Source organism: Salmo salar, chromosome ssa01, assembly GCF_905237065.1.
Source record: "Salmo salar chromosome ssa01, Ssal_v3.1, whole genome shotgun sequence".
Taxonomy (NCBI): domain Eukaryota; kingdom Metazoa; phylum Chordata; class Actinopteri; order Salmoniformes; family Salmonidae; genus Salmo; species Salmo salar.
The window spans coordinates 75,565,292-75,588,157 of NC_059442.1; the positions used below are offsets into that span (position 1 = coordinate 75,565,292).

Consider the following 22,866-nt stretch of genomic DNA (forward strand, 5'->3'; position numbering starts at 1 on the left):
TAAATTGTTTGTGTCGTATTTATATTTGCGTCAAAAGATACCCCTTCAAATTGTGATTTTATGCAACTAACACTATCAGTATCCAATTCCAGACATGAGCTATTTGAGCTTTCTCCCTGGAAACCAATTCCACTTCTTCTGTACGTGACTTTCTCACACTGTTCTAGTTATTGTCAGAGGCGAAAGTCTGAGAGGGCTAGACTTAATACAGTGAGGCCAGCATTCAAACTGCACTGCATTTGACTTTTAAAGGTAACTTACTCTCATCTATAGTTCTACCCCTATAAGATATTCAGCCAGCTTTTATCACCACTGTACCCAATGAATACAATGGATCCAAATGATCAATGCTTTTATTGTATTCAGAGAAATATTTGAATGTACATGATTGATAAATTAATTTAAATGATGGATTTTTGATTATGAATAACTGGCTACTATAATTGTGATTTTGAGAGAAGAGACTTCATGTTGTCCCTTCATGCTTCTTTACCTTAAGACTTTTATGGACAAGGCTTTGCTTAGCTACATGAACAGTTTTTATTGCTAAGCTCTATAATAACTTTGTAATGGCTACAGTCTCAAAATTCATGCAACTTTACCCAAATTCCCAGGTTTTGTCACAAATGAAAGATTCCCGGATTTCTTGAAAACCTGGGAGTTTTGGGAAAGTCAGCAACACTTTGCAACCCTAAACCATATTGTATAACATTACATTTTATTTTATTTTGGGGATGACCCTGTCAGAGTGTGTTCTTTTAAAGTAATTTAAAATGTAAAAGAAAACACAGCTCTTCTGCAGAACATGACATAAGCAGCCATTCCATCCCCCCTCATAATAACTATTGTTGTGCTGAGAAAGTGTTACTTGCATAAAACTACAGTGCTTTACTACGGACTCGACTTGAACATACAAGACTGTTTCCCTCCTTCAGATATCATTCCACGCGTTTGTCTCAGTTTACTTATGAATGGTAACTGTAAATATATATTTTTTAAGTACTTGTTTTTGAAAATAAATATTGATGTGTTTTCATTTGTTTAATTCCCAAATGTTTGAACAAAGTATGTAGAATGAAAAACCAACCAAATAAAAATGAAAACCTAAATGTCTTCGTTTTAGCTACTGGATATGCTTATGTTTTCGTTTTACACTACTATAAGGAGAAATAGAAAATACAATTTTGAGCATTTTTATTTGACATTTGAAATGTACACCAATGAAGTTTAATAGATAGTCCCACATTGAAATAATGTGGATTTATCTGTAGAAATAGCTAGCAAAAAAGTTGAATGGCATCAGTGGGTATGTGCTTATCATAGCAAACGATACTTACAGCACAGTATGTAAGAAACAACACCATAAATGTTTGCAATACACTGAGTATACAAACATTAGGAACACCTTCCTAATATTGAGTTGCACCCCCTTCTGCCCTCAGAACAGCATCAATTCGTCGGGGCGTGGGCTCTCAATCTGGTTTTAGAGCATTTTGTATTATTCTGTATGTAAATCCAAGACACTCCATTTCGTATGGTATGTATTAATTTGTGGATGTCCCATTTTTTTATGATATGTTATGAATTATAATTTGTATTATGTGTTACGAATTTGCAAAAAGTACAATGTTCCAAAAAAAATTCAAACATACAATATGTTATGAATTTGCAAAAAGGTACAATATGTTTCATATTTGAAAAACGTATATGTTGCTAACGTTAGCTAGGCTAGGGGTTAAGTTTAGGAGTTTGGTTAAAGGGTTAGGGGGAGGGTATCTAAAAGGGTTAAGTTTAGGGGAAGGTTTAGCTAACATGCTAAGTAGTTGCAAAGTTGCTAAAATGCTAAAGTTGTGAGATTCGAACCCGCAACCTTTGGGTTGCTAGACATTTGTGTTACATGCCCACCCATCCACCCTACTTTCATTTTTGACTAAATAAGAATTTGTTCTTAACTGACTTGCCTAGTTAAATAAAAAAATACTTAAGTAACCATCTTTCTAATGTAACCATACCAAACATATCATTCTAAATGGAGTGTCTTGAGTTTACATACAGAATAATATGAAATGCTCTGAGACCAGGTTGGGATTCTACAAGGGGTCGAAAGCTTTCCGCAGCGATGCTGGCCCATGTTGACTCCAATGCTTCCCACAGTTGTGTCAAGTTGGCTGGATGTCCTTTGGGTGGTGGATTATTCTTGATACACACGGGAAACTGTTGAGTGTGACAAACTCAGCAGAGTTGCAGTTCTTGACACAACCAGTGCGCCTGGCACCCACTACCACACACTGTTCAAAGGCACTTAAATATTTTGTCTTGCCCATTTACCCTCTGAATGGCACACATACACAATCCATGCCTCAATTGTCTCAAGGCTTAAAAATCCTTCTTTAATCCATCTCCTTCCCTTCATCTATACTGATTGAAGTGGATTTAACAAGTGACATCAATAAGGAATCATAGCTTTCACCTGGTAAGCTTGTCATGGAAAGAGCAGGTGTTCCTAATGTTTTGTACACTCAGTGTATATCTGACTATATAGCTATCCCTCCTCCTTGTTCCCTTCCTTGCTCTCTCCCCTTCATTCCTTTCTCAGACAGCCACACTGTTAGGGATGCGGTCGGGAGAGAAGTAGTAGTAGGGTAGTTTCTTGCCTTCGTTGCGAATTTTGATGACACTGCTGACCTCTGCCAGTCTCTTCCTGAACGACTCCATGGCCTCCTTCACCGGCTTCTCTATGAAGTGCTCATCTGGGTACATCCCCAGGAAGAGCTGACAGAGAGAGGACACACAGGAATTGGATGGATTTCTTTATTATTAAGAACAAAATTAGACAAACACCATGTGTGTTTATCCATACGTGGGCATGTGGTGTGTGTACCTCGTTCTCCTGGAACTGACTGAGGGCCCAGACGGCCCCTAGGTGCCAGCAGGACCGGCCACGGTCAGGGAGACTCTGGATGATAAACTTCACATCTACCACCCCCTTCTGTCTGGGAGGGGGCTTACGCATGGTGGGGGGTGCATTGGGGATCCACGAGCACCAGTCATACTGAAATACACAGAGTAGGCAGACATTAACATCTAAGGGAAGCTAGGTGGTGCTCTTGACAACATACAGGCTCTTGTTTGTAAGCACTGATCAAGCTCATCTACAGTAATGTTGACCAACTGTCCCAAGGCTACCTGACTATATAGTCTACCTGAGAAAATCTTACATTTCCAAAGCCTACCTGACCAAGTCTTACCTGTCCAAAGCCTACCTTTACAAGGCCTAGATTCAATCAGATCAAGCGTTGCAGACACCAACATAGCGGATATTTTGGGGGTGTTTGAGGTGGAACTGCATTGGGAGCTGTCAGATTCGGTGAACAGTTGCTAACGAAACCAAACCCGCCCCACTTGCATTAAAAGTTCAGAATGAGAAAGTGTAGGCTATATAGACATATTTATGATCAAATTGAAAAATCATGAAACAAATAATGAGGATTTCAATTATCCTAACTGAGGTGTAGATTAAATCTCACATTCCAGTAATCGAACTTGGAAACAAGGCTAGATGGGATTTCTGTTAATGCGACTCAGTGCAGCCAAAGGCAATGTCCGTTTCATAATGCCAGGAGCCACTTGGAATTGACAGCTCTGACGCAGTTCCACCTCAGACACCGCCAAAACAACTGCTAAGCGGATGTTTGCTAAAACGGATCTGATCATATCGAGCCCCGAGCCGTACCTGTCCAAAGTTGACAGCAGCGTGATGTGCAGAGGCAGTGAAGATGATGACAGTCAGATACTCTGTGAGCTCCTCGCGTGTCTTCAGGGACTTGGGAAACCCTACAGGAAGGGTTATTTGCGCAACACATCTTTATTTTGACACTTGTTTCACCAGTGAGTCACTAAGGTCAGTCCCTAGACACACAGTGTCATGCAATCACAGACTACAGTATTGCTTAGCAATGCACAGCACCAGTCTATGAAGGCTGCATCTCCTGCTGGTTTTTGAGTCCCCTGGCAAGTCATGTTGACTGGGCAGAGGTGGATATACACCTGGTTACCCAGTGGTTCTGTCAGATGTAAACCAGCAGAGTGGCCCTCGAAGAGTGGAGTTGTGGTCCCTACTAGCCTGATCAGACCAGACTGAGTTCCTTACTCGCACACCACTGTTACCACAGCAACAGACAAGCACAGAGGCTTTTGGCCAACTTAAAAGTGAAGTACATTTCTGCATAGCTAAATATTGATAATGTTACTTTCAACACAGTCCAGAGAAATAAGAAGTGTGTATTTGTATTGCAGATAACTAAAACAGCATTTTAGAGCAGGCTAGGCCATTGTAGTGTTTGTTGGTTATAATGTGTTTGTACCCACCACAGCAGTCAAGGTCCTGCATCCCAAAGCTGCAGACATCTTTAACAAATGCCTGGATCTCCTCATCCTTCTGTACTGTGTCATCACTGTCGTAGTAGATACACACCACGTCCCACACAAAACTAGGGAAATGGCAAATCAAATTTAGGGTTAGGGTAATGGCTAAAGCTTTAGGGTTACGGTTATGGCTATAGGGTTAGGGTTGAGCTGGGGTGTGGACATGAAGCTAGGGTTAGGGTAATGGCTAGGGCTTTAGGGTTATGGCTATAGGGGTGGGCTGAGCCAGGGTGTGGACATGAAGCTAGGGTTAGGGTAATGGCTAGGGCTTTAGGGTTATGGCTATAGGGGTGGGTTGAGCTGGGGTGTGGACATGAAGCTAGGGTTAGGGTAATGGCTAGGGCTTTAGGGTTATGGCTATAGGGTTAGGGTTGAGCCAGGGTGTGGACATGAAGCTAGGGTTAGGGTAATGGCTAGGGCTTTAGGGTTATGGCTATAGGGGTGGGTTGAGCCAGGGTGTGGACATGAAGCTAGGGTTAGAGTTAGCCATCTCATGGCCATTTCATGGCATCTTTTCCTGGTGATTGGCCTGGTTCTCCTCCTCCTATAAATGGGTCAAGAAGGACACACACAGACCCCCCACACCCCCACGATCTCTGACCTCTTGGTGACATCCCAGACCCTGTTCCCGTCGTCTCTGTAGTAGTAGTAGGGTAGGTCCTCAGGGCTGTCCACCCCGCGGGCCTTAATGGCATCAGGGAAACACAGAGACCTGAAGGTCAGTGACCTCATAGCCTTCTGGATCATCTCTACATGTCCTCCACCTCCTGTACCATTGGCCTAGGGAGAGACAGTACACATTAGCTCTCTATGTCTCCGTCTCTAGGCCCATTTTTACCAGGTGCTAACATGCATCCTTTGTCCTGATCGTGTCCACATTCTGATTGTGCCCATATTTTTAGACAGGTTTAGACGATTAAAAGACATATTTTGATCTGATTGTGATCAGATCATCCTGACCACCTCCGGAAGTAATCAGGCACAAATTGTGTCTGGAGATCTTACAAGTGTAGACAGATCTGGACAGCAAACCATTTCAATCATAATAATCCCACCCTCTAAAACACAGGAACTATTACTGCACGTTATCAATCGGTGCTCGTAGTATAAAGACTAGGGTTGCAAATCTTCTGTAATGTTTGTAATTAACAGGTAATCTATTGTCATTTATACTTGAATAACTTTTAAAAATGTATTCATATATAGTATTTATTTTTTGTGCCCATTTTGTCCATGAGTTTCTTGTGAATAGACCATATAGTTCGAGAGAAAATAGCCTAATTAATGGAAAAAAGCATCTAATAAACAACGGCATTATATTCAACTGCAACTCTTCCAACTATTTACTTTTTCCACAACTGCCACCAGTTCAGTGCAAAAACATTTACAACCAAGATATAAACTCATGAATAACATTGGTGTTTAATATGAGGGTTTCAACATGAAATATATTTTATTTATAAACATTTTTACACACTTATTTATCTTACTATGTCTATGGTTTATATTTAGGATAATGTTTTACAGCTTTATTTGTTTTATTTAAAAATCATCTTATTTGATTATGTTATATATTTTACATGCGATAAGGCCAGATAGAGGGTCAGCGATAATTAGACACCTGTGATAAACTGAAGGGCCACTAGATGTCTTGTGATAAATTACATAAAATCTTTGAAAGTTACAAAAATTCTGGTAATTTACTGGTAAACTTTAAAAGTTTGCAATAATATGAGCCTCCCGAGTGGCACAGCGGTCAAAGGTACTGCGTCACTACAGACCAGGGTTCGATCCCGGGCTGTATCACAACCGGCCGTGACCGGGAGTCCCATAGAGCAATTGGCATGCTGACTGCAGGAATGTCCACCAGAGCTGTTGCCAGAGAATCTAATGTTAATTTCTCTACAATAAGCCACCTCCAACGTTGTTTTAGAGAATTTGGCAGTGCGTCCAACCGGCCTCACAACCACATACCACATGTACCACACCAGCCTAGGAATCCACATCTGGCTTCTTCACCTGCGGGTTCGTCTGACACCAGCCACCCGGACAGCTGATGAGACTGTGGGCTTGCACAACCAAAGAATTTCTGCACAAACTTTAAGATACCGTCTCAGGGAAGCTCATCTGTGTACTCGTTGTCCTCACCAGGGTCTTGACCTGACTGCAGTTCAGTGTTGTAACCGACTTCAGTGGGAAAATGCTCACCTTCGATGGCCACTGACACGCTGGAGAAGTGTGCCCTTCATGGATGAATAACGATTTAAATTGTACCGGGCAGTTGGCAGACAGCGTGTATGGGGTCGTGCGGGCGAGCGGTTTGCTGATGTCAACGTTGTGAACAGAGTGCCCCATGGTGGCGATGGTGTTATGGTATAGAAAGGCATAAGCTACACACAACAAACACAATTGCATTTTATCAATGTCAATTTGAATGCACAGAGATACCGTGACGAGATACTGAGGCCCATTGTCGTGCCATTCATCCACCGCCATCGCCTCATGTTTCAACAAGATAATGCTTGGCCCCATGTCACAAGGATCTGTACACAATTCCTGGAAGCTCAAAATGTACCAGTTCTTCCATGGTCTGCATACTCACTAGACATGTCACCCATTGAGGTTGTTTGGGATGCTCTGGATCGACGTGTATGACAGCATGTTCCAGTTCCGGCCAATATCCAGAAACTTTGCACAGCCATTGAAGAGGAGTGGGACAACGTTCCACAGGCCACAATCAACAGCCTGATCAACTCAATGCAAAGGAGATGTCGCGCAGCTTGAGGCAAATGGTGGTCACACCAGATACTGACTTGTTTTCTGATCCACACCCCTATTTATTTTTTTAAGCTATCTGTGACCAATTCCCAGTCATGTGAAATCCATAGATTAGGGCCTAATATTTTTATTTCAGTTGACTGATTTCCTGATATGAACTGTAGAATCTTTGTAAAATCTTTGAAATTGTGGAGTGTATATATTTTTTTCTGTGTAATTTACATACAGGGATGGACCAGGAAATCTAGTCACAATGAAGACAGATAAGAGACAGATTTTAGTACCATGTGTAGATGCACTTCTGAATATGTCTCAATGTCCCTCGCTCACACACTCACCTTATCGAAGATGCCAAACTCACAGATGAGCTGCTCTCTGGCCTTGGTGTTGATGGCGATGGTGAAACGAATGTGAGGAAGGAGCAACTAGAGGACAGACCACCAATAAATAAATAAACAAACAAACCAATCAACCAACCATCTAACTAAACAATCCATGAATCAACTAATCAGCCACATTATCAGTCACAAAACACAGGCACAGACTGAAGTGTACTTGGTGTACCTTATAAGCAGGGTGTACTGCAGGCAGCTGTCTGAACATGGCCACTCCAAACACCTCAGAGACCAGGTGAGTCCTCAGCAGGTGTGTGACTGTCTGGTGGATGTGGAAATCAGAGGAGCGGACCCAGATCTTAGCTAGCATCCAGTCATACTGACCATCACTGGGCAGGAAGATAGGGTTGTCCTTCCCTGGAGTCTGACCCAGCTGGGAGAGAGAGAGGAGGAGCATGTTTTGTTAGATGGTGAAGAAACACTGCTCCATGCTCTTTTTCTAACCATGCAGAATAGCCTACCTGTATGGCCAGAGGCAGGATCTTGCTCTGGCTGTTGTTGTACAGCAGACAGATAGGAGCAGCCAGGTACTGTAGAGTACAGGGGTCTGTACTGTTGGGACTGATGTCTTCCATCAACTCATAGTCTGCTATGTAGATGTTACCAGCCTGCAAACAACACGTAATACAAGTTTGTTTTATTTAAAAATATATATATTTCACCTTTATTTAACCAGGTAAGCTAGTTGAGAACAAGTTCTCATTTACAACTGTGACCTGGCCAAGACAAAGCAAAGCAGTGCGACACATGGAATAAACAAGCATACAGTCAATAACACAATAGAAAAAAAAAGAAAATCTATATACAGTGTGTGCAAAAGGAGTGAGGAGGTAAGACAATAAATAGGCCATAGTAGCGAAGTAATTACAATTTAGCAAATGATCACTGGAGTGATAGATGAGCAGATGATGATGTGCAAGTAGAAATACTGGTGTGCAAAAGAGCAGAAAAGTAAATAAAAACAATATGGGTATGAGGTAGGTAGATTGGGTGGGCTATTTACAGGTGGGCTATGTACAGCTGCAGCGATTGGTTAGCTGCTCAGATAGCTGATGTTTAAAGTTACTGAGGGAAATATAACTCTCCAGCTTCAGCGATTCTTGCAATTCGTTCCAGTCATTGGCAGCAGAGAACTGGAAGGAAAGGCGGCCAAACGGGGTGTTGGCTTTGGGGATGACCAGTGAGATATACCTGCTGGAACGCGTGTAACGGGTGGGTGTTGTTATCGTGACCAGTGAGCTGAGATAAGGCGGAGCTTTACCTAGCATAGACTTATAGATGACCTGGAGCCAGTGGGTCTGGCGACGAATATGTAGTGAGGGCCAGCCGACTAGAGCATACAGGTCGCAGTGGTGGGTGTTATAAGGGATTTTGGTAACAAAACGGATAGCACTGTGATAGACTGCATCCAGTTTGCTGAGTAGAGTATTGGAAGCTATTTTGTAAATGACATCGCCAAAGTCAAGGATCGGTAGAATAGTCAGTTTTACGAGGGTATGTTTGGCGGCGTGAGCGAAGGAGGCTTTGTTGCGAAATAGGAAGCCGATTCTAGATTTAATTTTGGATTGGAGATGTTTAATATGAGTCTGGAAGGAGAGTTTACAGTCTAGCCAGATACCTAGGTATTTGTAGTTGTCTACATATTCTAAGTTAGAACCGTCCAGAGTAGTGATGCTAGTCGGGCGGGCGGGTGTGGGCAGCGAACGGTTGAAAAGCATGCATTTGGTTTTACTAGCGTTTAAGAGCAGTTGGAGACCACGGAAGGAGTGTTGTATGGCATTGAAGCTTTTTTGGAGGTTAGTTAACACAGTGTCCAAAGAAGGGCCAGATGTATACAGAATGGTGTTGTCTGCGTAGAGGTGGATCAGGGAATCACCCGCAGCAAGAACGACATCGTTGATATATACAGAGAAAAGAGTTGGCCCGAGAATTGAACCCTGTGGTACCCCCATAGAGACTGCCAAAGGTCCGGACAACAGGCCCTCTGATTTGACACACTGAACTCTGTCTGAGAAGTAGTTGGTGAACCAGGCGAGGGTGAATGTCTTACAATATGAGCCTGTAAACCTTGGAGTCGGTCTGTCTTTCTGCATGTCTTGTCTGTTTGTGTGTACAATAGGTCACAGATTCTGTGAGTGGATGTGATCTGTGCATGCATGTGTATAAGCTTGCATAAATGCGTGCATGTGACATGTGCATATGTGTGTCTCAGTCTCTACCTCAATCTCCTCCTCCAGAGTCATCTCTCTCTCCAGACAATCTGCCACCATGTCATGTGTAACGGGGAACTTCTCTGGCAGCTTGGTGCACTTCTGGATCATCACTGGGTTACAGCCGTTCAGGTACTGGTAGCCGAACATAAAGTCTTCTTTCCAGTGCTGCATTACATACTCTAGAATAGGAATACGAAGGGGAGAGGATGATTTTTTGAATAGGATCCGCATTAGCTAAGCTGCTCAAAGAGGAGAGAGGAGTCAGAGACCACATTCTATGGAAAAAACAGAGACCACACACCTGAGATGGTGTTTTTGATCCTGACGAAGATCCGCTCAAAGTCAGCAAAGTCATTCCAGGAGGACTGGAACATGTGCATGAACTGGTTCACACAGAGGTTCTCTATCCTGGGAAGGAGAGAACAACATCATCAAGCTGCAGGGAAAGATTTAAGTAGCCTGAGCCACCATCTTGACCGCTGCAAAACCATAGAAAAACAGAATGTCATTTTGAGAGATCAGGATGGTCGAACAAGGCTAAGATTTATGTCTAGAGTTATTTTCTTCCAATTTCACTGTGATCACCAAACAAAACTAATGGATTAAGAAAATGTCAGTCACTGACTTACTGACAGCAGGGAGTTGACGTTTACTACAAATGTATTACACACGTATCCACGTTATTTTCAATCGTTAGCAGCGTTGGTTGCCACTTTCCAGGGATGAATTTAAGAAAAAGAGTTTCTGCTTCCCTTCCTGTCTATGATTCACACACACGTGTGCAGTACTTTGCCAGTGCTCAACACTTGGGATGCTAAGGATGTTGCTGCTAACCTGCTGGTGAGTAAAGTCTGCTAGTCATTGGTACAGTACATTGATACTGTCAATGTAGGTTATTCTGCTTTAAATCTAATCCTATCCATTACCAGTCTGGTAATGCTACATCAAGCAAGTAATGCCTGAATAGCATAATGTACTGAGTAATAGTTTATACCCTGTGTTCTCTGCAGATGAGCTGTTATCAATGCAAATTCAGCTGCACAAACAAGCCACAAGTAAGCAGCAGAACCACAGTCAGTCATAACGCTTCTATTAATACACGTCAGTACGTGTCTTGCTAACCCCAGCCACTTCCTCTAGTTCCTCATCAATACATGACAAGTCTATTATAGATGGTTGTTGTTGATAATGAGGGCTACTCTCCCATAACTGAACTACTACAGAGCAAAGACACACAACCTGTCTGGAAGGTTGTTATCCCTCCTAAGCAATCAAAAGATGAAAAAAAGCATACTAGTACGCTGATAGGTTTGAAGCAAAGTATTTGTCAGAGCACACAGCCAGTCTCATTAAGACAATATGTGTATGTGTTCAGCCTGTTGGTGTGTAGGATACATGCAAATGTCCCTGGTTACTCATACAATGACTCTCCTGATCAACATGATTTCATACAGAGCTTTAAAACAGGCTTCCTTTTAGTCACATCCACATACTCCGAGTGGCGCAGCGGTCTAAGGCACTGCATCTCAGTGCTAGATGCGTCACTACAGACCCTGGTTCGATCTTGTGCTGTATCACAACCGTCTGTGATCGGGAGTCCCATAGGGCGGCGCACAATTGGCCCAGTGTTGTCCAGGTTAGGGAAGGGTTTGGCCGGGGTAGGCCGTCATTGTAAAATAAGAATATGTTCTTAACTGACTTGTCCAGTTAAATAAAGGTTCATTATTTTTTTTTTTAATACTAGTAGTTCCACATACTACTCACCAACCACCCACCTACTGAACTAACAGCTTCTTTCTGTTTCCCATTTAGCTTTTATTCAAACCAGGAAGTCCTGACATTTAGAAAATAACATCACTGTAATAAACAAATACTGACCCCAATGAACGGAAAATCCCCTACCATGACAAGTATGGGCTTTCTACATGGAAATCTCCACATTAGAAAGAGGACTACTGTAGGTTTAACACTGGATGAGTGTAAAAATGGAACAGAGTATAAGACTGTATGGACAATGTTGCAAATAAGGGGAAATAGTTGCAGCAGAGTGTAGTGACAGGACAATGACACTACTCTGCCATAAAACCTCAGAACCCTTGGCAGAGTCGGCAATGCATATAACAAATAAAGGGAGTCTACACTAGGTTACAGAGTGTAGTGTGAATGCAGTACTTACGCCTTACTGTAGTTGAGTATGAAGTCCACTCCTTTCTCGCTGTCAAACTGGATGTCTCTGGGAAGCTCCTTGTGAGTGTTGGCATCTATACTCATAGGAATTCCAGGCTGCCACTCCCTCCATCTACACACAGGAAGACATCATAGAATCAGGTTAAGCACCACTACGTAAGACTGTGTACAGGTCATTTAATGTTGGTAGGCTACACTATATGTAGTTTCAGTGCATTGAATAAATACTAGAAAAACATTTACTAGTTCAATACATTGAATACATTTATTTGTTGAATGCATCTTGGTATAACATCAATACGTCATTGTGAGGTAGATGTGTGATACACAATAAACCCAGCTCTTGCCTGTAGGTTTTCCGTCTGCTCTCCAGCTCTTTGTGTCGGTGTTGCTTCACCAGTCTGGTCTTGTCATCCTTTGGCAGCAGTGCTTAAAAAAAAGGGTGAATAACGATAATGAGGATGATTTTAGATTCACTTCTATGTTCCTTAAGCTAAAGACTGTGGACAGTTTATTGACAGACATGACCGACCGGAAGACACAGACCCGACAGACAGGTACCTTTTCCGTCCCTGAGGACCACCTCCTTGTCGTCCACCAGCCAGTGGAAGCAGGGGAACTCTACGTAGTCTCCAGAGGGGGTCTTCACTGTGATGTACTTACAGTACCAGTCATCATGAACCCAGTACTTCTTCTTCTCTATCTTCACCAGCTCCAACTCTCCCAGGTTCTCCCCCACCGTCACATCATACGAGTCCACCTGAGAACAGACAACCAGGTTTAGAGAGATTTTAGCAAAGTGGACAAAATGGGACAGTTTTCCGGACCCAGATTAAGCCTAACCTGAGGACGGACAATGGTCGTTACCAAGTGGTAATTATTACATAAAGTGCATTTTTTAATCAATGGCTTTATCAATGTGTTTGCTTGGCTGCCCATTAGCTGTTCCTTTTGCACCAGATACTTTTTCTGCGGTCCTGACACAACCGCCCAAAACAGCAAGAAAGAGACAGCATGAGGTTAGTAGCAGCTCATGAGTCATTGATGGTTGGTGCAATATACAGCCACTTGCATCATGAACTAAAGAGTACAACTGGATGTAGTGTCCAGGATTCAGACACTGGTGAAAATTTTAATGCCAGAATGAATTGACAGTTTATTAGATAGGGAAGCTTTTGTATTGATCTTCCATGTGGTGTTCATGGGCCATAAGGCCATGAGCAGGTCACTAATCAGTAATTGGCTGTAATAGAGGTTTGGCAATAGGCCTTGTTATTATTTTTGCTCCATTAGAGGAAAAGCACAGAGAAATACACTCATACACAGAAACGGTGATGGCACCTATAGGGCGCACTCTGCACTGGAGTTCATCTGTCACTGTACTTGGCAGTGGATAAGGCAAGTTTCTACAAGACAATGTATAGTGATTTGAGCACCGGGAAAAGTGTTTTATGGAATCCAATCCATTGTATTTCCAAGTGAAAATCAAGTAAAAAGCACTCTGTAAATGGCTCTTATTGCTTGCCTGAGTATCACAGTCCCTCACATAGTAGTATTGAGAGCAATGACCATTTATTTCCTCTTTATGCTATGGATTACTCCCATTACCTCATATTGCAGCACAGTTTCAAGCACTATTTATTGAATAGAATAGAGGGGCTGGGGTTGCTCCTGCAATACATTCTGTGGCAGATCTTACACCAGGGAACAGTAAAATAAAACCAATGATTTATTTGTACATTTGTTAAGGAACTTTGTGCAGTTATTAGCAGTATGCATTTAAAACATTTTCTGTCAAATGTCAGTCCTTAATTACGTTAAAATAATAAAATATGAATAATACAATGTTGGTGTAATAAATATGAATATGTCCAAAAGGCATGTCAAATGTTATTGTTACACTACAATGTAATGTAAGTTCATTCACCCAGACTAAGGTATTGTGAGGGCTTCCAGAGGGAGATATCTTGTGGTCTAACAAGTATGTCATTTTCAACACAAACTAGTAATCAGTCCAATTAGTATGCATTATTTGAGTTGAGGCTTCAGGACAGATACTAGAGGAAGTGTGCTTTTTATTAAGCATTGACTGAGAAGTGATGAGAAGTGTGCACGTGCACATTGGGGGAAGGGTGAAGAATCAGGATGCAGCCAGAGTTTAAAATCTGATAGTTACTGGAAATATATTCTCTCTATCATTAACAAGGTCACCTCTGAGTGTATTTGAAGTAATGCACACACTGTGAAACTTTCAAACGGACTCTTGCCACTGTAACTCAACTCACCGCCCCTCTCTCGAAGTCGTTGTAGAATGGTTTGTCCAGTAAAGTCCTCTCACTGCATCCCTCTGTTCCCACCAGGGTGATGTATATGTAGTCATCAGTCCCTGCAAACCACTGGCTTCCTGTAGCCACCGTCACTGTGTAGGATGGCATGATGGTACACACACACGCACACACGATGGACAGGAGAACTGATATCCACTGGTTGTCTGCAGGCAGATATGATAGCCTCCTACAAGTGTGTCGGTTGTTGACTAAGAGTCTAGACAAAATTAGATTTCCCCTTTTTGCTAAGGAATTTATGTAGACCCTAACACTTTCTAGATCTCCTACTCTCGGTCTTTCTCTCTCTCTCGCTCCTCCCTCCCTCTATCTCTAGCTCACTCTCTCATAAACATCCCCTTATATACTGACACCACACATGTAATGCAAATGCTGTTAAACAGCTAGCTAGAGGATGCAGATGCATTGGATAATGTTTCACACTGGCTGGTGTTTTGTTTGAGTGAGTGTTTGACCCCACCCTCTTATCATGCCTGAAGGAATGGCCAGATCTCTCTTTCACTCTCTCATTGTTTATGACAATACCAATATACAGTGCATTCAGGAAGTATTCCACATTTTGTTGTGTTACAGCCAAATTTTAAATGGATTCGATTTTTGGGTCACTGGCCAACACGCAATACTCCAAGTGGAATTATGTTGTTTTTCAAAATGTTTACAAATTAATTGAAAATGAAAAGCTGAAATGTTTTGAGTCAATAAGTATTCATACCCTTTGTTCTTGCAAGCCTAAATAAGTTCAGGAGTAAAAATGTGCTAAACAAGTCACATAAGTTGGGTCACTCTGCTGGGAGACAAATTCACCTTTCAGCAGGACAATAACCTAAAACACAAAACCAAATATACACTGGAGTTGCTTAAATCGGCTTGAAAATCTATGGCAAGACTTGAAAATGGCTGTCTAGCAATGATCAACAACAGACTTGACAGAGCTTGAAGAATTTAGAAAATAATGTCAAAATATTGTACAATCAAGGTGTACAAAGTTCTTAGAGACTTACCCAGAAAGACTCACAACTGTAATCACTGCCAAAGGTGATTCTAACATGTATTGACCCATTTTAATGAATACTTATCTAATCAAGATATATTAGTGTAACATTTTTCACAAATGTACAGTACCAGTCAAAAGTTTGGACATACCTACTCATTCAAAGGTTTTACTTTATTTTTACTATTTTCTACATTGTAGAATAATAGTGAAGACATCAAAACGATGAAATAACACATATGGAATCATGTAGTAACCAAAAAAGTGTTAAACAAATCAAATTATAAAATAAGTAGCCACCCTTTGCTTTGATGACAGCTTTGCACACTCTTGGCATTCTCTCAACCAGCTTCATGAGGAATACTTTTCCAACAGTTTTGAAGGAGTTCTCACATATGCTGAGCATGTGTTGGTTGCTTTTCCTTCACTCGGCAGTCCAACACATCCCAAACCATCTCAATTGGGTTGAGGTCGGGTGATTGTGGAGGCCAGGTCATCTGATGCAGCACTCCATCACTCTCTTTCTTTGCCAAATAGCCCTTACACAGCCTGGAGGTGTGTTTTGGGTCATTGTCCTGTTGAAAAACAAATGATAGTCCCAAAAAGCTCAAACCAGATGGGGTGGCGTATCGCTGCAGAATGCGGTTGTAGCAATGCTGGTTAAGTGTGCCTTGAATTCTAAATAAATCAATCACCAGAAAAGCACCCCCGTCCCATCACACCTCCTCCATGCTTCACGGTGGGAACAACACATGCGGAGATCATCCGTTCACCTACTCTGCGTCTCACAAAGACACGGCGGTTGGAACAAAAAATCTCACATGTGGACTCATCAGACCAAAGGACAGATTTCCACCGGTGTAATGTCCATTGCTCGTGTTTCTTGGCCCAAGCAAGTCTCTTCTTCTTATTGGTGTCCTTTAGTAGTGATTTCTTTGCAGCAATTCATCCATGAAGGCCTGCTTCACACAGTCTCCTCTGAACAGTTGATGTTGAGATGTGTCTGTTACTTGAACTCTGTGAAGCATTTATTTGGGCTGCAATCTGAGGTGCAGTTAACAAACTTATTTTTGGTTACTACATGACTCCATATGTGTTATTTCATAGTGTTTATGTCTTCACTATTATTCTACAATGTAGAAAATAGTAAAAATAAAGTAAAATCCTTCAATTAGTAGGTGTGTCCTAACTTTTGACTGATACTGTATACACTACAGTTCAAAAGTTTGCGGTCACTTAGAAATGTCCTTGTTTTTTGAAGAAAAGCAATTTTTTTGTCAATTTTTTTGTAAATGACTATTGTAGCTGGAAACGGCAGATTTTTAATGGAATATTTACATAGACGTACAGAGGCCCATTATCAGCAACCATCACTCCTTTGTTCCAATGGCACGTTGTGTTAGCTAATCCAAGTTTATCATTTTAAAAGGCTAATATATTATTAGAAAACCCTTTTGCAATTATGTTAGCACAGCTGAAAACTGTTAATAAAACTGGCCTTCTTTAGACTAGTTGATTATCTGGAGCATCAGCATTTGTGGGTTCAATTACAGGCTCAAAATGGCCAGAAACAAAGCACTTTCTTCTGAAACTCAGTCTATTCTTGTTCTGAGAAATTAAGGCTATTCCATGTGAGAAATTGCCAAGAAACTGAAGATCTCGTACAACGCTGTGTACAGTACTACTCTCTTCACAGAACAGTGCAAAGATAGACTCCAATGGCAGAAGATTGTTGCAGTGTTACATGTACACTGTATGTCCTACCCGGACAAAGAGGACTAAGTTAGGATTGTGTATGTTTGCCATTCAGAGGGTTAATGGGTAAGATAAAAGATAAAAGTGCTTTTGAACGGGGTATGGTAGTTGGTGCGAGTTTCACTGGTTTGTGTCAAGAACTGCAACTCTACTGGGTTTTTCCTGCTCAACAGTTCCTGTGTGTATCAAGAATAGCTTACCACCACCCAAAGGACATCCAGCCAACTTGACAACTGTGGGAAGCATTGGCGTCAACATAGGCCATCATCCCTGTGGAACGCTTTTGACACCTTGTAAAGTCCATGCCCCGAAGAATTGAGGCAGTTCTGAGGGCAAAGGGAGGGTGCAAATCAAATTAGGACGGTGTTCCTAAAGTTATTAGTAAAGGTTTTAGACATCATAAGATATTATCAAATCCACTTCCTTTTCCCCATCACAGTGAATACTTCTTCTGTTTGATGACATCACAGCTATATTGGCTCCATTACATTATTTGGTTTCCAAATCATGAGCAGTGCACACCTGTATAGGTCAGCCGACTAGTCTACGGGAACACCCACACAATCACTACCACTGAGGATCCAATGGGAACTTCCAATGTCAATATTCAACCAAATATCTGTACTTACAGCGTTCATTTTACTAATGCTTCCAATGTTCCATTACCTATGAGAGGAGATGGGAATAGACCGTATAGGTCTAATGGAATATGTTATGCTATATATGGGAGAGGGAAATGCCTCTGTGTTCCAAAATGATTACATTAAATAGGTCTAATATAGCCTGGTCCAAGAACTGATTGTGCCGTCTTGCCAATACAAAATTCCTTTTAAAAGTGGCAAGACAGCAGAGCTGGCATAAGGCTAGGTTAAATATAGGATGGGGAAAACAAGGGTGCAGAGATCATTCCATTGACAGTGAATACTCAGAAAGGCAGAGAGCAGCTCTCTAGTCAGTAATAGGCTACACATATATTTACCAGTCAAATGTGCTGAAGTCAGACAACAAGTGTTGGATGGTTTCAAGAAAAATACATGCAAATATGGAATCCCACTATTTCACTGCTGGATACAGTATGATATACTAATATACTTCCATATTGTAGCAGTACTGTATGTGGTTTGGTTTGTTCTAGTCTCTCACTTACAACCAAGGAGTAGGCTGCAGTTGCACTGCCTAGACAGTCATCTAAAGTCAGTTTTGTGTCGATTGGATTGGTGGAGGGTAAACTGATCCTAGTTCAGTTACAGGCAGCTTCTAACTCAAGCCATGGAGGAATGAAGAAGCTCAATAATATCCAGCTTACTCTGATGTTATGCAGCAATCTAACCTTAATGTTACAGTTGTGTGTAAAGAAACGGGCAAGACAACACCCACAGCAGTCCTACTAGGGGGCGCTGCAACATAACAGGTTTAGCCTACATATTCAAATTATACATTTATGTAGCTAATTTTGTTGGATAACAATACATTTCTTACTTGATCAGTAAGTGAAAATGTATGCACTCACTACTGTAAGTCGCTCTGGATAAGAGCATCTGTTAAATTACTAATATAAACCACACGACCAAATCATAAGTACTGTATGAGAAATAAGAGCCTTTATTTTCATATTGACTCAATAAGACAACATTTTAGCGCAATTCAGATCTTTTATAATTTATAAAATCAGAACAAGCAAAACTGACAATTTCTGCCTAAATGGACAAATGAAACTGGTAAAAAAAAAAAAAATATCATTCTTCAGTAGTACCCAACAAATTATTTACATTTCAGACAAAACCAAAATTCCCTTCCTGATATATTATTATAATATCATCATATACATTTATCATAAATAGACAGACCTGAAGACAGGGTAGTTCTAGCCTGGTTACACCAGACATAATGCTGTGCTCACCATTGTCCAGAGTGTAAGGTGAGCACAGCGTTTAGTCTGTTTTAACCAGGCTAGGATAGTTCATGTGTAGTCTACTGTCAGGTTACAATGAGCAGCAGTGAGTTAATACTCTTTAGGCCTGAATCCAGACAAGATTTGGCTCAATTCAATATTAATTCCACAGGTAAACCAAAATTCTAATTCTCGTCATTGCTTTTCAATGAGTATAATTGGAATTGGGATTTCAGTTTACTTCCTGAATTGAAATGGAATTGACTTGGACTTCTCTGTAAACCATGTATCAATATAAATGGGGAATTTACCTGAACATTTGAGTTACAGTGAGGGAAAAAAGTATTTGATCCCCTGCTGATTTTGTACGTTTGCCCACTGACAAAGAAATGATCAGTCTATCATTTTAATGGTAGGTTTATTTGAACAATGAGAGACAGAATAACAACAACAAAAATCCAGAAAAACATGTAAAAAATATTATAAATTGATTTGCATTTTAATGAGGGAAATAAGCATTTGACCCCCTCTCAATCAGAAAGATTTCTGGCTCCCAAGTGTCCTTTATACAGGTAACGAGCTGAGATTAGGAGCACACTCTTAAAGGGAGTGCTCCTAATCTCAGCTTGTTACCTGTATAAAAGACACCTGTCCACAGAAGCAATCAATCAGATTCCAAACTCTCCACCATGGCCAAGGCTGGAATGGGATACAAGACCATCGCCAAGCAGCTTGGTGAGAAGTTGACAACAGTTGGTGCGATTATTCGCAAATTGAAGAAACACAAAAGAACTGTCAATCTCCCTCGGCCTGGGGCTCCATGTAAGATCTCACCTCGTGGAGTTGCAATGATCATGAGAACGGTGAGGAATCAGCCCACAACTACACGGGAGGATCTTGTCAATGATCTCAAGGCAGCTGGGACCATAGTCACCAAGAAAACAATTGGTAACACACTACGTCATGAAGGACTGAAATCCTGCAGCGCCCGCAAGGTCCCCCTGCTCAAGAAAGCACATATTTATTTTACCGTTATTTTACCAGGTAAATTGACTGAGAACACATTCTCATTTACAGCAACGACCTGGGGAATAGTTACAGGGGAGAGGAGGGGGATGAATGAGCCAATTGTAAGCTGGGGATGATTAGGTGGCCGTGATGGTATGAGGGCCAGATTGGGAATTTAGCCAGGACACCGGGGTTAACACCCCTACTCTTTCAATAAGTGCAATGGGATCTTTAATGACCTCAGAGAGTCAGGACACCCGTTTAACATCCCATCTGAAAGACAGCATCCTACACAGGGCATTGGTATATTGTTTAGACCAGAGGAAAGTGTGCCTCCTACTGGCCCTCCAACACCACTTCCAGCAGCATCTGGTCTCCCATCCAGGGACTGACCAGGACCAACCCTGCTTAGCTTCAGAAGCAAGCAAGCAGTGGGATGCAGGGTGGTATGCTGCTGGCAATCATATATACATGCCCATCTGAGGTTTGCCAATGAACATCTGAATGATTCAGAGGACAACTGGGTGAAAGTGTTGTGGTCAGATGAGACCAAAATGGAGCTCTTTGGCATCAACTCAACTCGCCGTGTTTGGAGGAGGAGGAATGCTGCCTATGACCCCAAGAACACCATCTCCACCGTCAAACATGGAGGTGGAAACATTATGCTTTGGGGGTGTTTTTCTGCTAAGGGGACAGGACAACTTCACCGCATCAAAGGGACGATGGACGGGGCCATGTACCGTCAAATCTTGGGTGAGAAACTCCTTCCCTCAGCCAGAGCATTGAAAATGGGTCGTGGATGGGTATTCCAGCATGACAATGACCCAAAACACATGGCCAAGGCAACAAAGGAGTGGCTCAAGAAGAGCCACATTTAGGTCCTGGAGTGGCCTAGCCAGTCTCCAGACCTTAATCCCATAGAAAATCTGTGGAGGGAGCTGAAGGTTCGAGTTGCCAAACGTCAGCCTCGAAACCTTAATGACTTCGAGAATATCTGCAAAGAGGAGTGGGACAAAGTCCCTCCTGAGATGTGTGCAAACCTGGTGGCCAACTACAAGAAACGTCTGACCTCTGTGATTTCCAACAAGGGTTTTGCCACCAAGTACTAAGTCATGTTTTGCAGAGGGGTCAAATACTTATTTCCCTCATTAAAATGCAAATCAATTTATAACATTTTTGACATGCATTTTTCTGGATTTTTTGTTGTTGTTATTCTGTCTCTCACTGTTCAAATAAACCTACCATTAAAATGATAGACTGATAATTTCTTTGTCAGTGGGCAAACGTACAAAATCAGCAGGGGATCAAATACTTTTCCCCCCCTCACTGTACTAGCGTACAGTGTCAAGAAAAAGTATGTGAACCCTTTGGAAATACCAGGATTTATGCATAAATTGGTCATCAAATTTGATCTGATCTTCATCTAGGTCACAACAGACAAACACAGCCTGCTTAAACTAATAACACACAAACAATTATACGTTTTCATATCTTTATTGAACACACCATGTAAACATTCACAGTGCAGTGTGGAAAAAGTATGTGAACCCGTGGATTTAATAACTGGTTGACCCTCCTTTGGCAGCAACAACCTCAACCAAATGTTTTCTGTAGTTGCGGATCAGACCAGCACAACGGTCAGGAGGAATTTTGGACCATTCCTCTTTACAAAATTGTTTCAGTTAAGTAATATTCTTGGGATGTCTGGTGTGAACTGCTCTACTGAGGTCATGCCACAGCATCTCAAATCGGGTTGAGGTCAGAACTCTGACTGGGCCACTCCAGAAGGTTTATTTTCATCTGTTGAAGCCATTCTGTTGTTGATTTACTTCTGTTTTGGGGTCGTTGTTCTGTTGCATCACCCAACTTCAATTGGCGGACAGATACACTAACATTTTCCTGCAAAATGTATTGATAAACTTGGGAATTCATTTTTCATTCAATGATGGCAAGCTGTCCAGGCCCTGAGGCAGCAAAGCAGCCCCAAACCCTGATGCTCCCACCACCATACTTTACAGTTGGGATGAGGCTTTGATGTTGGTGTGCTGTGCCTTTTTTTCTCCACACATAGTGTTGTGTGTTCCTTCCAAACAACTCAACTTTAGTTTCATCTGTCCACAGAATATTTTGCCAGTAGCGCTGTGGAACATCCAGGTGCACTTTTGCAAACTTCAGACGTGCAGAAATGTTTTTTTTTGGACAGCAGTGGCTTCTTCCACTGTTTCCTCCCATGAACACCATTCTTGTTTAGTGTTTTACATATCGTAGACTCGTCAACAGAGATGTTAGCATGTTCCAGAGATTTATGTAAGTCTTTAGCTGACACTAGGATTCTTCTTAACCTCATTCCGCGCTGTGCTTTTGCAGTCATCTTTGCAGGACGGCCACTCCTAGGGAGAGTAGCAACAGTGCTGAACTTTCTCCATTTATAGACAATTCGTCTTACCGTGGACTGATGAACATCAAGGCTTTTAGAGATACTTTTCTAACCCTTTTGAGCTTTATGCAAGTCAACAATTCTTAATCTTAGGTCTTCTGAGATCTCTTTTGTTCAAGGCGTGGTTCACATCAGGCAATGCTTCTTGTGAATAGCACTCACATTTTATGATTATTATTATTTTTTTAATAGGGCAAGGCAGCTCTAACCAACATCTCCAATCTCGTCTTATTGATTGGACTCCAGGTTAGCTGACTCCTGACTCCAATTAGTATTAAGAGAAGTCATTAGACTAAGGGTTCACATACTTTTCCCAACCTACACTGTGAATATTTAAATGATGTACTCAATATAGACCAGAAAAATACAATAATTTGTGTTTTATTAGTTTAAGCACAATATGTTTATCTATTGTTGTGACTTAGATGAAGATCAGATCAA

General features: G+C 41.6%; 1 protein-coding gene across 2 annotated transcripts; it reads right to left on the minus strand.

Annotated features, from left to right (window-relative positions):
• Positions 1–1,179: 1,179 nt before the first annotated feature.
• LOC106613187 (polyunsaturated fatty acid 5-lipoxygenase) lies at positions 1,180–14,779 on the minus strand. 2 transcript variants are annotated; one of them, XM_014215200.2, is made up of 14 exons: positions 14,284–14,779; positions 12,560–12,758; positions 12,346–12,427; positions 11,988–12,110; positions 10,113–10,219; positions 9,818–9,990; positions 8,060–8,206; positions 7,768–7,971; positions 7,542–7,628; positions 5,027–5,205; positions 4,369–4,490; positions 3,734–3,834; positions 2,882–3,052; positions 1,180–2,772 (listed from the first exon to the last, which is right to left on the minus strand). In XM_014215200.2, exons 1-14 carry the CDS (start codon positions 14,431–14,433, stop codon positions 2,593–2,595), a joined length of 2,025 nt encoding a protein of 674 aa, XP_014070675.1. In that variant the 5' UTR covers positions 14,434–14,779; the 3' UTR covers positions 1,180–2,592. The 2 variants fall into 2 exon arrangements, with proteins under 2 accessions (XP_014070675.1, XP_045578418.1); XM_045722462.1 differs by lacking the exon at positions 14,284–14,779 and adding an exon at positions 12,842–12,963.
• Between the last annotated feature and the right edge of the window lie 8,087 nt (positions 14,780–22,866).